This window comes from Seriola lalandi, unplaced genomic scaffold (assembly GCF_002814215.2).
Source record: "Seriola lalandi dorsalis isolate HSWRI2012SDOR001 ecotype SW California unplaced genomic scaffold, Sedor1 jcf7180002054825, whole genome shotgun sequence".
Classification (NCBI taxonomy): domain Eukaryota; kingdom Metazoa; phylum Chordata; class Actinopteri; order Carangiformes; family Carangidae; genus Seriola; species Seriola lalandi.
In genome coordinates, this window is record NW_019525378.1 from 585,019 (window position 1) to 600,418 (window position 15,400).

At 42.9% G+C, this 15,400-nt stretch overlaps 1 protein-coding gene across 2 annotated transcripts; it reads right to left on the reverse strand.

The window, feature by feature from the left end:
* Window positions 1-303: 303 nt before the first annotated feature.
* arhgef5 (Rho guanine nucleotide exchange factor (GEF) 5) lies at window positions 304-15,358 on the reverse strand. Of its 2 annotated transcripts, XM_023426357.2 has the most exons (16): window positions 15,147-15,358; window positions 12,144-12,781; window positions 7,714-11,631; window positions 7,100-7,145; window positions 6,695-6,744; window positions 5,487-5,857; window positions 4,278-4,438; window positions 3,970-4,122; window positions 3,630-3,759; window positions 3,439-3,513; window positions 3,226-3,315; window positions 2,783-2,925; window positions 2,505-2,648; window positions 2,325-2,395; window positions 1,106-1,210; window positions 304-976 (listed from the first exon to the last, which is right to left on the reverse strand). In XM_023426357.2, exons 3-16 carry the CDS (start codon window positions 11,609-11,611, stop codon window positions 834-836), a joined length of 5,580 nt encoding a protein of 1,859 aa, XP_023282125.1. In that variant the 5' UTR covers window positions 11,612-11,631; window positions 12,144-12,781; window positions 15,147-15,358; the 3' UTR covers window positions 304-833. The 2 variants fall into 2 exon arrangements, with proteins under 2 accessions (XP_023282125.1, XP_023282126.1); XM_023426358.2 differs by lacking the exon at window positions 15,147-15,358 and having other exon boundaries at window positions 8,407-11,631; window positions 12,144-12,779.
* Between the last annotated feature and the right edge of the window lie 42 nt (window positions 15,359-15,400).

Genomic DNA, 15,400 nt, shown 5'->3' on the forward strand with positions numbered 1-15,400 from the left:
ATGGCATATTTAATCAATAGCAGGAGTTGGAAACTGGAGCAGGCCGACATAAGGTGGAACAGACCGACATAGGTTGACGCCTACGGTCACGCCTCAGCCCTGCTACGTGCTGAGCGTGCAATGTTTTTTTTTTTTCATTATCTGCAGTTCACTATGTTCTGTAAACAGCTTCTGCAGAAAAATGCCAAGAACGCTTAAAATCTCACACTGAACGTGCAACATTGCTGCTGACAAGTTGTCACAGTTATTTCTATATATGATCACAGCTCATTCACAACGAGGCATGCTTATATTCAACAGTGATTCTTATTCCACCATTCTGAGTTTATTGAAATGTCCTGAATGTGTAACCTACAAAGCTCTGTACATCTTTGAATTGTGCATTTTGCGTTATTTCCGTCAGCTCTCCTGCATGCAGGGGCCCAATTTTCAATAGACATGCATCATAAAATTATCTATTAGATTCTGTTCAGTATACACAAATAATTTTCCAAAAATAAAAAGGAAAATGAAATGGAAAAAGACAATATCCCTTTGTAAAAACACCTGTCCATTGATTATTTTATGTTACACACAAAGTTATTACATAGACGACTGTTAACACAGTCACAACACCGTTCATGTCTTTCAGTTAGGCCTCAGCAGTTCATCCATTGCTCTATGGCATTATATTTGTTCCAGGTTATGCTACATGGAGATGCATTCTTACAGCATTTCAGCAGCTGCACTCTTGGTTCACTGAATGTCCATTGTCCAGTTTCCAGCAGTTTGAAGCAGACAGCAATATCTTTACTGTGCATTCCTCTGTTTAGTCCCACTCTTGAGTATCCTGATCAAACAGCAGCTGTAGCAGTTGTAAGTCTGAGCGCATCTGACAGGTTGCGTTGTCGGATTTTAGAGTTGCTTATGGTTTCCAAATGGGAATTGGGCACCCATCCATGATGTCGATCAGACAGTCTGGTCCCCTCCACCCAATCTGTGAAAAAGAAAGAGTCCAACATTAAGGAATCAAATACTTTTTCTGTGCAACAATCAAACTGTGGATAGGTGAATGCCTCTTCATGTAAGGGTGATGATGATGGAAAAGGTAATGTGATGAACTTACGGTCACTGCTTTGTTGGTGTACTAGAATGACATCAGCTTTCTCTAAGGACAACTCATCAGGCTGCTGGGCAACAAAAGCTCGAATACACTGCATCTGTGGAAAATCTGCACAGCAAGGAGAAGAAAGCAGTCAAATACAGTCATAAATAGGTCAAAAGGTCATTACAACAAATTCTGCAACGCTCAGACAGTAAATCTACTTTTGTAATGCCCCTAACCACCTGCAGTTCACTGGTGTTTTCACATGTTGCCTAATTAGACCTTTTGCCATTCTTATATTAGTTGACATCATGTAATTCACAGCTCCACCTGACAACATGTCTAATCAGCCCGGGTAACTGAAAACACCTGTGTGACTGTGCAGGGCCTTTGTTGAAGGAATCTGTGATGTTTGTGTAATCGGTACTTGGTCTGATATGTATTCAATATATACTCAATAAAGTATATTGCTTGTAGTTAGAAAGAAATAGTACATTCATTAAATCATAAGTCCACAGAGTGGTCGAGAAGAGAAACAGATTATCTTGATCTGCAAATTCTTAAAGGCCAGACGTAGGAAATCAGTTATCATTCAAGATTAGCTAGCGAGTGTAGAGACAGGTACACTATTGTACCAGTGTGTAGTTGGAAATATGCTGATAGCAGGGATGAGCAACTCAGATAAATAGGTGTTTCCCTAGCAACCGCTACAGTGGTGACTCAGCAGAATATTGTATCCTCAAGGAGTGAGAGGGTTAAAATAACACGTCTGAGAAGAGATTCTGGTTCTGCAGACCTTTCTCATGTCAGTTTGGTATTTCTTCTATTTTATATTAACTATTTCACTGCCTATTGTACGTTACACTCCATTCACACTCCATGTTCTTGCAGATTGGTCAGATTGTATTAGTGTTAACACTTGACATTTGATTTTATTTATATTGCACTGTATGTGATGATGGCACTAGTTTGATGACACTTCTTTCTACAAATTGGGGGATTTTATGGCTTTCAGAAATACCCTATTTCGTAATTACAACTCACAGGATGAGGTGAACGTTTTTTTTTTCTCCATCTGCCCACTCATGTAAACTGCAGGATGTGACATAAATGTGGCTTTTATATCAGCCCCTGTTTTTTACCTGGTGAATTATACAATCTGCCATTTTATTTTAGTGTTCAATATTCATTTTAGTGTTCAGCGCTTTGCAACATCTAAACTAAAGGATCAATAGTTTACCTTGAGCTGCAGAAAAATCTATTTCAGGATGTGGCTGGGATAGAGCAGATATCCAACGTAGCTTATCACTCCTGAAGGGGAAAAAAAAGCAAAGATGGGTATATCCCCTCCCACTTTTTCTACTTTATGTGATGTAACAACCACCACAGACATCGCCTGCCATTTGTCTCAGTCTCTTACTGTGTGTCAGTCCTTAGCAGCAGGGATTTCTGGAACATGTGGAGCCGGAACAGGTTCTTCTGTAACGAATGAAGTTTGACGCGGCAGTTCTCTACACGCAGGTCTGATATAGGTGAGTGGTCAATTACTGTGAATCTTCCCCCTCTGGAAACAGCAGACAGCGAGAGCACAAAGGAGAAATGAGACGGTCGAAGTAAGAACTGTGATGTAGCAAATGGTAAACATCAGCTGGCGATGGATCATTCTAACATTACAGAACAACATGCCCGTTGACTCACTCTTTTTGTAGTGAAAGTAGCAAGTAGTCATTGAATAGGTGCAAGTAAACGCTCCTCTCTGTCTCTTTCAGAGAGAAATCCATCAGCTCAGTGACCGCTCCTTCTCGCACCAACCTCCGAGACTGACTGATCAGAGGGAGAGTCTGTAACACACACACACATAAAGAAAGAGAGAGAGACAATCATGTTAACATATCATTTATTTTGAGTGTCACTAACTTTTTCTGGACTTTTCAACCACATCTCATGATCAGTTTTACATGTGTCGTATATTTGATCACCAATTGTTCACACTGGTCTAACTCAATGTCATGATGTATTAAATTATATGTCAGTAAAACCTTTTTGTAAAGAAATGTGTAAACCAGTAACATGGCATGGTCATATCATCACAATGTGATCCCACTGATTTTCTCCCTTTATCCCTGGTAGTCGTTACTCACCCTGCAATCAAAGTCCACCTTAGCACTAAGAGAGACCAAGGACTCGATGCTTTTCATCTGAGAGATGCTGTCATTACTCTCTTGAATCAGCTGAAGGAGAAATGAATGAAAGAAACAAAAATCATCAAGGAGTCAAATCTAACCAGGATATTTTACAACAAAATTAAAATATTACTGTACGGTAATGTATGAAAAAAGGGGCTCCTACTGTACCTTCTCCAGAAGTTTCAAAGCTTTGATGGCCTGCAGCGCCTCCGCAGTCCCTGGAGTTGTTCTCTTCACGATGTTCTGGACAGAAACAGTGTGTGAGTGTCAAGAGTGGATAAAAAAGGTACAGGACTGAACATGTTGTGAACCATCAACCTTTGACATTTCACAGAGCATGTACACACACACACACACACCTGGACCAACAGCTTTATTCTTGTGATCCTTTGAAAAGGAAGGACAAGGAAGGAACGAAGAGGGAGTCTCTGACAAACAGGACTCCTCTCTAATTTCTCCACAATCCGCTTGAACCCGGGATTCTCATTCCTGAAAGGAAAAGAGAATTTGAATGCATAGACAGTTTGTTTTTGTTTTTTTTATGAAATGGGAATCACATTCACTGCTGGAAATTGGATAAGTATTTGTTTCAGAGAGAGTATATGGTCCTGCTGTGGTTCTCACTGGATCCATTACCAAGCCTCTAACAAAAATGAACTTCCAACTGAGAAAATACAAAAGCTGGAGTGGATGGCTTACATGAGTCTCTGGTAGGTTGCATCCTGATAGGACTGGTTGGTGAGGTACGGCACATAAACCATTCTGAAGCGCTGACAGTGTCGAGCGATGATATCACACACGGCGAAGTGCACAATGTCCGATTCCACCCTCTCCTCCAGCTTTGACAAAAAACTGAAACGAAAACCATAAAGAACTGTTAAGTTTATTTCCCCCACAGATTTGTGAGAACGAATCTGCACAGCACATACATGTCTGAGCATGACTCATTCATGTCTGATCTGAATGATTTCGCCTGAGGGGCATAACCAAGCAAAAACATCTCTCACCTGTGGCTGATGGCACGGACATCGGCCAGCCGGGAAAACAGCCAGTTTCTATCTTGAGTGGTCAGCAGCGCCCCCAGCTGTTTTGACTTGACAAAGTGCTCAACAACAATGTCCAAACTCCGGCAGTAGGAGGCCTCTGAGGTAAGTACTTCAAATCTCACCTAAGAAAAAAAAAAAACACACAAAATAGAGAAATACATCAGAAACATTGAGAAACAACTATAGCTAATAAGCAAGGAGTTGTCCTTTCTCAAGAAGCCAGGGCACTTTGACAAGACATGACTAACAGAGGAGCACGATTTCACAATGAGTGGAAGTGTTCCAGGTACGACACCCGTCTAAAGTTTACGAGTAAACACCTACAGTAGCAGAGGATCGCAACATGTTTATGCAATCTTGCTTCTGGAAAGAGACGCTCCTCTGCCAAAAAAAAATATATATTGATGGTAGGGTTATTCTGGGATGTTGCAAGTATGAATATTTTGCGTGATTTGAGTAGTTTGAGGTATGAAGCAATAACAGTAAGATGGTGATTCATGTCAGTCACGCAATTTCCCAAAAGCCACCATCAAATGTAACAATAGTGTAGCTATTGATGAGAAGCTACGCCCCAAAGCAGTCTGGTCAGTTGAAAGTGGAAAACAAGGAGGTGAATCACTAAAACCATAACTGCTGAAGTTTACTCTAAATGCCTCAAAAATGTATTTCATAGAAATGAGATGTGTAAAGCTGCAGTGAATGTGAAAGATAACCATCACAGAGGAATCTCCTAAATTTCATTATTGGAAAAACAGAAACTTTTCAGTGAATGAAATGCAAACCTTCAGACTGCGCAAGTCTTACATTGCTTAATCTTTACCATAGATATAAACTGAATCAGGAAGTAAAGCCATAGGAGGAAAGGAAAACAACTGTCATGCATGTAAATGCCCAAGGGTATTATCCTGAATTTCACTGAGGCATTAATGTTGAGCCAGTAAGTTTCCAAAGAAGTGCCAATGTGTGATTTTGATTAGATAGATAGATATCAAGTAACATAAAAAAAAAGCTCTGTGTGGAGGTTTGCACTGTAGTCACTGGAAAGTTCCTTGCACAACAATCTTGCTTTGATGAAAATCAGGGGGATTCCTCATACATGCTGTATGAGGAATTTCATGCCATCAAACGGTGACTAGACTCTCATTTTTTTGCAGTAAGACAATGTGATACCTCTTGCAGTCGCCTCTGGTCCTCCGTGAGCTCCTCCAGCTCACCGCTGTTCCTGACCCCCGGCAGGTCACGCCACAGTGTGGACGACTGTGTGAGCGAGATGGATAGACGTGGAGAGGAAGGCCTGCCTTCACTCTTGGGGGGCTCAGGAAGAGGCAAGCTTTTGATACTGGTGATAGAGCCGGTGTGGGCCAAGGAGTGGGGGTGTGGGACAGGAGGTATGGGAGGTAGAGGTCTGCGGGCAGGAGGAGGCGAGGGAGCAGGAGAGGAGGTACTGTCCTCGCACACAGACAGCACATCAGAGCGAGACTGACGGAGGATCTCAAAGTTCTGTGCCGCCTCACTGTACTGCTGGTAGAGCTGGGCAGCATCTGGGAGGAGGAAAGGAAGTGAAACAGACAAAGACAGACAGAAAGACAGAGAAAAGGGATAAAGAGAAAAAGAAAGTTGAAAAATACAGGAAGCAAAGGAAAGAAGATAGACAGAGACAGGAACAGAGTTAGCCAAGGCGAGCTGTTTGCATTTGAAATTCCTTTTACACATACTTGTTGGAATGCAAAGTCACAGCAGCAGCTGTTTTTCCCTCAAGGTGGGAGATGTGAATACTTGCAGAAACCTGTCTGTGGCTTCCACAGACACACAGATACACAGCACATATGCACACACATGCAGGCCTGCCCCATTTCTCGCAATATCCATGTGAATGATAGGTTCAGAGAGCAGATGCCATATTAGATTGTTTAAAAGATCATTTTTAAACAGCGTGAGCCAACAGCAAACTGTACATAGATTCCCTTTCATTTTTGTTTTTCATTTAACTTCAGCCAAGGTGTATTGCGTAAGAGATAAACTGCTAGTGAGGCTGTATTCAAACACAGATGAATCACACACATTGAAGGGAAATTTTAAACCGCGTCATGCCTTTCCTGGCCACAGCAAAAGAAGATACGATCTGAAGACGCATCTCTATCGCCTACACAGCCCTTCCTTATAATCAGTCTTAATAATTACTGTAGAACAAAACTGTCAGTGATTTGTTTTTGGGTTTTTTTAAAATCATTTCAATTAAATCACTTGTAAAAGAAGTCATATGCAGCATGCAATACATTTTGAAAATAGGCATGAATGAAGATGATTAAGTTCATGTAGTACTTGTAAAGTGCATGACCAGGATTAAGCAGAAATAAAGAGGGAAGAGATATACTCACTGAAAAACCTTGAATTCCTTTTCCTTCTTTCGATTGTGTCCAAAACATTCCTACAGTGCCAATAAAGAGTCACAACAACAATTTATTTTTAACTGTGAAGATAGTGTTAAACATGTTGAACAAAACTGTCAAAAGCTGCTTTTTAATGTGGAACGTTTGCATTGAATGTGCGAGTATAGGATTTTATTGAGTGATTCAAAATTGCAGTGACCTTTACTGACATTACAGAACTTAAGCATTATAGAATATATATATTATAGAACTAAACCGTGACAGTTTTTAAAGATCAGGGAAGCGAAGTAAATATTTAAATATGTGAAAGACGTGGATAGGTCCTGGCCACAATTATAATTTAACATGCATCTCAATCTTACGGATCATATTGTGTGTGACTGCTTCACTCACCTCAGCTCCACTTCTCCCCAGCTTTTGCTGCGATCATCTTCATCATCTGGAATGAAAAAGTATCCATTCGTCGAAACGTTATACAACAGCATACCACTCAAATGAATGTAAACAAAATACAAAAAAAACAATCAAATAAATAAGTAATAAATAAAAAAAATAATAGTTAGTTAACTTTGTAGCCCTGTGTCTCGTCTTATGTCTCAGACCAGTATCAACCCAAGCCTTTTAGCTCATGCTCCTTCCACCTCCCCTTCTCCCCACCCACTACCTGTAACCACAACACCCATGACGCAAGTTCCACTTAAAAGCAATGCAATGTGTTGACATCAGTGCACTGATATCTACTGACAGATGTCTGCCTCAGATTTGTGTTTGATGTATCAACAAAATGATGTGAGAAACTCAAAAACACTAAGCAGAGGAAGTGAGTAGAGGACGAGAAAATCACACTGATTAAATGATTAAATAATCAGTAATGCTGATTGACGAAAAAGACAGAAATTCTAGCTGAGAGTCAGAGAAGAGGTGAGGTAATCGTGTGCCCTTTTGGAAACATTGGGACTGATTTGAGCGGATAACCAGTGTTTCCATCCTCAATCATCTGTCTTTACCTGTTGTAGAGAATATTCTGGTTCTGCGATCCCTTCCAACACCTTCCTCTTCTTCCTCTTCTACAAGCTCTCCATTTCTTCTTCTTTCAGTGGTTTTACGGATTCCCCTCCTTCGTATTCGAGCCTCAGGACCCAAATCTCGGAAACTGCAGGTGCTCGTCAGAGTCCCTCCTTCTATTTGCCTCTCTGCCACCTCCTCTCCCTCTCTGCTTTCCACTTCTATTTCTTCTCCCACTCTTGCGTTTCCCTCCTCCACTGTGGCACCCCTCTCCTCAGGCTCCTCTCCCTGCCTTTCCTCTTCACTCTCACCCATTCTGTCTTCCTCCTCCTGGCTCTCACCCTCTCTGGAGGGCGTGAGGAGGTCAGCATCAGATTCATAATTAAGAATGGGGCAGCTGTTAGGCTTGTACAGCGTGTTGCTCACAGATAAATACATCTCCACTTCTTCTTCTCCGCTCACTTCTTTCTCTATTTCTGATAACGTGACCATATCGCCTCCCTCTTGAGTAACTTCAACCTCTGTATCCACCTTTTCTAACTGAAGGCGACCAGGAGGCTCAGTCTCTTTGTCCGTATTGTGATCCTCCTTCCCTTCTGTGTCTAACAGTGTGTCAGCGTGAGTGTGTGTGGGTGTGTCACCATGCATAGCTGTGAACTGGTCAGCATGCATGTCAGCTTGGCTCTGCCCCATACCTCTCAGTCCCTCCACCACCAGCGGCTCTTCGTCCTCCAGCTCTGGCTCGGAGTGCCGTTCGATCCTTGTCAACTTAACGCCAGCAATCTCTCCGGTCCCCTGTGAAACCTCCTCCTGCTGTTTGTCGTCCTGGATCGTCATCTCGGACTGGTTGACCACGTGGCCTCCTTGTTCCTCCGAGTTTGGTTCATCAACAGTCTGTTCCTCCGAGTGTCCCAGGATCTCGCGGACCACATTTTTGGCCCATTTTAGGTGGGGGGCTTGGGAATGCCGCTTGGTCTCCTCGGACATGCTCCATGCTCCACTCAGTCGGATTCGAATGGCTTCCACCTCTTCTGGACTCATTACTCCGGTGTTTATCCCATCCAAGATGGGTTGAATTTGTTCCAAATCAGCCTGAGAACAAACATCAGCATAGGGATTCCTCAGGCCCAGAGGAGGTTGCTCCATTCTTTTTTCAGCCAGTTCTTTATTTTTCTCTCTCCACTCTACGAGGAGTCTTTCAGTCTGTGAGTCCCTTTTAACCGATCCTATTTCATCATATGGGTGCTCCGCTTTGCTCTTCATTCCCTCTCCAGTCTCTGTGCCTTGAAGCTCTGAAGACGCTCCGTGACTGACATCTGCTTCAGCTGTTTCTCCTACAGTGACCCTCTCCTCCCTTGGTGTGTCATGCTCACTTTGGCCTTTTGTGTTCTGGTTGTTGATGATCAGGTATTCATCATTTCTACTCAGTGTCAGATGCAGGTCATCCATAGGTCGCTGTGTGACATCATCGCTACAGTGATGAGAACTTTTTAAATTTGCATTATCTCTTTCCACACCTCGCATCGGTTCAACTTGTGATGGTGACACATCGTCCGGTTTTGACTTGGGCAAAGTTTGTCCAGTCACATAGAAGATGTACTGCGTCTGCTTTTCCTTCTCTTGTTCCTCCTCATCAACCACCTCCTCCTTGCCCCCTGTCCTTTCCCTCTCCTCATCTCCCTCACACCCCTTGAAGCCAACATGTGAGGAGTCGTCATACGCAACTCCACCTTCCAAGAACTCCTGACAGTCCTCAAACTCCTCATCTCCCTCTTCGTCTCTCTCCTCCTCCTCGTCTCCGCCACTGGACACGGTCACAAAGCCGTCCTCTACCGACAGCATACTGTCTCTCTCTTGCTTCCACCCCGACGTACTTCCTTCTTCTTTCTCGGAGCCGGCCAAATAATTGATCCCACCCTCTTCCTCTCTGTCACTCTCCTCTGTATTATCTGTCATGTTCTCTCCCTCTGCATCTCTCTGCCGGCTTCCCTCTATGCCACCGCTGCTGTCAGACAGATGTGTCTTCCCTCTCTTATCTGTCTCTCTCCAGACCTCATCTACATGTACACTTACGCCCTCTGTCTCCCTCTCCATGTTTCCCCTGTACTCATTTCTCCCAGCATGTCTTTGTCTGTAACCGCTTTGGTCCAAGTACCTCTCGTTTGGTTCCTCTTTTACTGGCTGTCCTTCTCTTCCCCATTCAGCCTGTGACTCCATACTCCTCTCTTCTTCTCTCCTCCTCTCTTTCCGTCTTGTATGTTTGTCTCTGTCTAGAAATTCTTCCTTACTATTCTTACCCCTCTGCGGCTCTAACCACATCCTTCTCTGCCCTGGCACGCTGCCTGTCATTTTTCCTCTATCTCTCTCTTGTCTGTCACCCCTCTTTTGCTCCCTTTGACTTCTTTCAGCAGCTCTCTCTCGATCTCTCTGTTCCTCTGCGTCTCTTTTGCTCTCAGTGGTTCTCTCTCTCCCGGATTCCCGCTCCTCATAACTGTCTTTACCTCTTCTATATCTCGTCTCACTGTCCACGTCGCTGCTCCACTCTCCACTGCTCTGGGATCGTGGTGGCACCCTTGGAGCTGTCCTGTTCAGGGATCGGCTGCTTCTGCCTGTTGTATCATCCCACCTACGATCAGCCTCTCTTTCCTTTCTTTCCTTGTTTCCCCTCTGCTCGTACTCTTTGTACCTGTCACCCTCCCTCCTGTCATTTGACCACGCTCTCAAGTCTCCCCCACTCTCCTTCCGCCTCCCTCCCTCCCTCTCTGCCTCCCTTGCTGTTCTCCTTTCAGCCTCTCTGTACCTCTCCCTATCTTTCTCCACTCCCCTCCTCCTGGATCTATCCACTTCTCGCTCTCTGTCCCTGTCCCTGTATCTCTGCCTGTCCTCCTCCCTATACCCCTGCCTATTTTGATCTCTCTTGCCCATGTCGTCCCCCTCACTTCTGCTGTGTTGATATATCAACTCCTCCCCCTCTCTGTCCCTCACTCTTTCCCTCCTAAACTCTCTCTCATCACTGTCTCCTTCACTCCTGGTGTCCCTCCTTCCCTCTCTCCTCCCAACCTCTTCCCTCTCCTTCCTATCTGAGTAGATCTCTCTGTCTCTTCGCCTGTGTGGGGATGGCATTGTGGCCTCCCTCTCGCCCATGTTAGGCCTTGGTTTTTCTCTTCTTTCTCTTCTATCCCATGAATCACCCACTTCTCTCCCCCTGTCTTGAAAAGCATCAGACTCCTGATATCTTTCCCTCTGTCGCAATTTCTCATCTTCTACCGTTCGTCCTCCCCTTTTTTTCCCCTCTTCCTTTCCCCTGCTTCGGATCTCATCCCTTTCTGTCTCTCTGTACCTCTCTCTCTGCCCTGCCTTCCCTCTCTCTCTCTCCCAGTCATATGCCTCTGGTCGCCTCGGCCTATCCCTCGGCCTCCTTTCTCCTTTTTCTTCATCAATCTCGGTGTTGGACATCACTCTTCTGTTACGTTCTGCGCTGCTTTTTCTCATTCTGGGAAATGTGTCGCCTTTCTTCATTCCCCTTTCAACCTCTCTGTCGGCGCCGCTCTCTAGAGTCGACACTGGCCGCCAGTTTCTGCTTCTGTCGTCTTCTTGCCTCCTTTCTCTCTCCCTCCACTCTCTTTCTCCCTCTCTCACCCTGGGTGCAGTAGCTCTTTCATGTCTCTCTCGTGGGTCCACATCTTTGTATCTCGTCTTGTCTCTCATTTTCTCCATTTCTCTTTCCCTCCTCCAGTCTTCCTCTCGGCTGCTGTCTCTCTCTCGCTCCGACTGGGCGGTCATCGCTGGCCTGGGACTTGGATCCCTGGAGATTTTTCCACCTGGCTGAAGCTTGCGGTCAGACATGTTTATGTTAGATAAAGTGTCAAAGAGGGTGCAGCTGGGCCTTTTGGTCCCCATTGTACCATAATATGGAGAACCTGGAAGACAGTAACAGTCATCAGTTTAGAAATGGGTCAGTAACAGTCAAGGCATTTTCAGGGACAAATCACTAAAATGCAGGTCACATTAAACAAAATCAAACTTGAATACTTAGTTAATTTCACAGAGCTGAACATGAATTGCCTGGAAAACTACTGTTTATTCCAGTAATGTTACTGCTGCCTCTGAAAACACACCAAATAGCCACAGTTGTAATTCCAAGCTAAAAGCCACATGATTCTTTAAGACTGAATCTAGAAACTTTACAGCAGAATAGGGAGAAGGCTAGAGAAAAGGTGACACCCTCTTACAGTTATCTAAGAATGCAGCACAGACCTGCAAAGCACAGCATACCAAAAGAAGTCTTTCAGAAAGCAAGGGCCTGTGACACATAGGCACGGCATGTAACATGTAAACCACAACTAAGACAGATCTAAATCTGTTCTCAAACCAGGAACAGTCTACAGAAGTGTTCATCTGAAATGCATGAAAAAATAGTAAAGCGACTCACCTGAATGTGGTATCCTGGGGAGATCCAGTCCACCCCCGTTCCTCCCTCCCTCCAGTCCAGCTCAGCTCAAAAGCATGGGATTGCACAACCCATAAGAATTCATTCCATGTATTCACAATGTCTAGGTGACGAAACGGCTTCTTTCTTTTCAGATAAATCTGAAATGCCTTTTTCTTTTTCTCTCACTACTTTAACTCTTGTGAAAAACTGAATGTTTACGCCTGAGCTCTCCTTGCTTTCCGTCTTGCTGCCTCTCTCTCAGTCTCTCTCCACCTCCCCTCCTCCCTCAAATTCTCAAACAAGTCTCAACAGATTGACACTTATCTTTCCCCTCCTCCTGCTCTCAGTCTTGTCCTCTCAGTCGCTGCTGCTCAACATGGAGATCTCCCATAAATCAAACAAAAGTCTGCCAAGTGTGTCCACTACTTCATTTCCCTCCCCTCTACCGCCGACAGGACCGCGGATCTGTGTGGACCCCCCCTGGCAAAATAATAGTACACAACTCTCTCCTGCCCCATTCTTCTCTCATGAAACACAGGAAGTACACCTACTCGGTACGTCTGTCTTGGAGCAGCGATTGGTTGATATGGAGTAGCCGGGTGTGTCTGAACAAAACACACAGCCAGGTAAGGTAAGAGCTAAAGGAGAGTGGGGGGAGGGGAGAGAGAGAGTGAGGATTGAGAGCACACACACACACTGGAGGAGAGTTCACTCTGCCTATAAAAACTTCTCCACATTCCCTTGAGAGGTTGTAAAGAGGGGAAAGACAGGGAAACACAAACTGTTAAAGAAAAGCCAAGATTAAGCAATCAGAGAGGAGGAAACCAAGGGAGGGGTGTATTACAGTGGTGATCTGTGAATTATTTGTTTGACAATGAGTGCTTTACTATGTTGATTGACGACTGAGGTCAGCTGAGACTGAAAGGTTGGAGTACCACGGCTCCTTGTCATTAGCATTACTGGGTAAAGACAGTAACAACTAACTATCATCACTTTCCTATTCACTTGTTTCCCTGTTTTGTTGCTCCCCATTAGTGCTGCCCAGGTTTTTCTTCACCTTTACCTTCACTTTACCTTCACACTTTCTTATTTAGATTTGTATACATTTTGATGAACGCCTTTATAACCTGGATTATTTTACTATTTTACATTTCATTAACCAGTTTGTCACCTAACTGAAACTGAAAGAGTCTAATAAAACAATAAAAGTAATAAAACCACCATGAAGGTTAAAGTGTTCGGTGTTGATTCACTTTTATGGTCATGTAGTTTGTGGTGAAGGCATTAGTATATGCTAAACTCCCATCTGAGTGTGTATGGATGGTAAGTAAAGGAATACTTTAATATTTTGGGGAAATAGACTTATTCACAGTCTTGCTGAGAGCTAGATGAGAAACTTGATAGCACTCTCGCAGTCTGTGAGTTTACTTCTGCTTTAAGCTTAGACACAACCAGCTTTTCAAAGTATTTAATAGTGATGGCGATTAGAGCCACTGGCCTATTGTCATTGTTTTCTACTGTTCAGGGTTTTTTCAGTTCAGTCGGATAGTGCAGGAGTCCAAAGATTGTTGGTAAATGGGGCAAGAAGCTGGGATGCAGATGAATCAACACCTGAAGAATGGCGTTTACGTCTATTAACTTTATTCCCTTATCCTTTGCTGGTGCTGAAGCCTGTCCACATTCACATCCTCTAAAAATGTGTTGCTCATTTCCTTTACGTGGACCAACCATGAAGTTGCAAAATAATGGTGTTAAAGTAAAATAAGGAATTTAATTTCTGTTAAAATTAAGAAGCTAACAATGACGGCTAAATAGGATGGGTTTAAAAAGACATGAAGGCTACTGAGTGAGTGTTTTTGATCTTTAATCTTAAACTTCTTTTATGCAACTTACGTTATGATTAAAAGAATGGGACATTGTTTCAGGCAAATTATATCAAACTCTAAACAGGGCAAAGGTGATCTTGTATTTAAATTCATGGTGATAAATTTGAGGGATGTGATACAGACTACTGTAGAGAAAGCAAACTTTGTGTATAGTCATATGTTGTTACTGAGGCACTCGAAAAAATGTGAATTAAACTGTAACAGTATACTGGATAAGCTGGTACACTAATGCACTATTATAATGAAAGCATCAGGGTTTTGATAGGCCAAAATATTTGAAACTTACTAACTTACTAATATTTTCAACACGAGCACTTTATTAAACAACATATTTGAGGAACATAGTAGTACATATCTCTACTGTAACACCATCATTTCACTTGTTAAATAAGTGATTGCATATTATCATGCAATTTCAGTGACAAAATACACTCAGCTGCAACAATCGCCAGGTAAAAAAATAAAACTAACGCAGTGTAACACAACAGCCTTGTAATAAATCCTGCCTTCATGAAGATTATAATGTATTGTTTTGGTTACAAAGGGTTTTAGAGAGGTGTTGAATCAACTTCATGGCTGCAGTTTAGTTTGGTTTAGTTGACATTAAGAACGGAGAAAATTAAATCACAGCACAACCTAACAGTATAATGTCATGGATTACAAAAAGTCCTGTTTCCATTGTGGTACTTGTTGTAAAGAGAGTAAAGATAAAAGAGTGTATGACTAGGTGACATTATTACCAACAACCCAATAGAAAGTTATTCTTATCCTTCTTTTTAAAGTTATGGTGGTTACCTCATTTGTAGTTTGTGGCACTGCTAACCTGTATTGCATTATTCTGAGTAATGTTAATGTTGTATATTTTTAATTATAATGTACACCACAAATTACACCCTCCAAAATTAACATAAAGTTGAATTATGAGCCTCTACAATTTAACAACATAAGAAGCTTTTGCACCCAGGACCCCTACCTCAAAAGAGCTAGATCAAAGGTTAATGTGGAAAGTTATTATATAATTCTTATGATGGTAACTTCAGTTGGTCAATCAGTCCACCACTTTTGTCCAGGTTGAAATATCTTCACAATTATTAGATGTATAAATGATGAGACTTACTGACTTTGGTGAGCCTCTGGGCCTTCCTCTAGCGCCGCCATGAGGTTGACGTCTGTGGCTTGGAGTGAAACATCTTGACAGTTATTATAGGTTGCCTTTTCCTCGTGCACCACAATATGGTCAGAATGACTAGACCTGAAAAAGGAATGTGATTTACCTGTTACCTATTATGTTTTTACCAATATTCTGCTATTTTATTTAAAAGAAGGGAATTTGGTGGAAGGTTAAATAATGTGCGAAGTGATGAAACACAT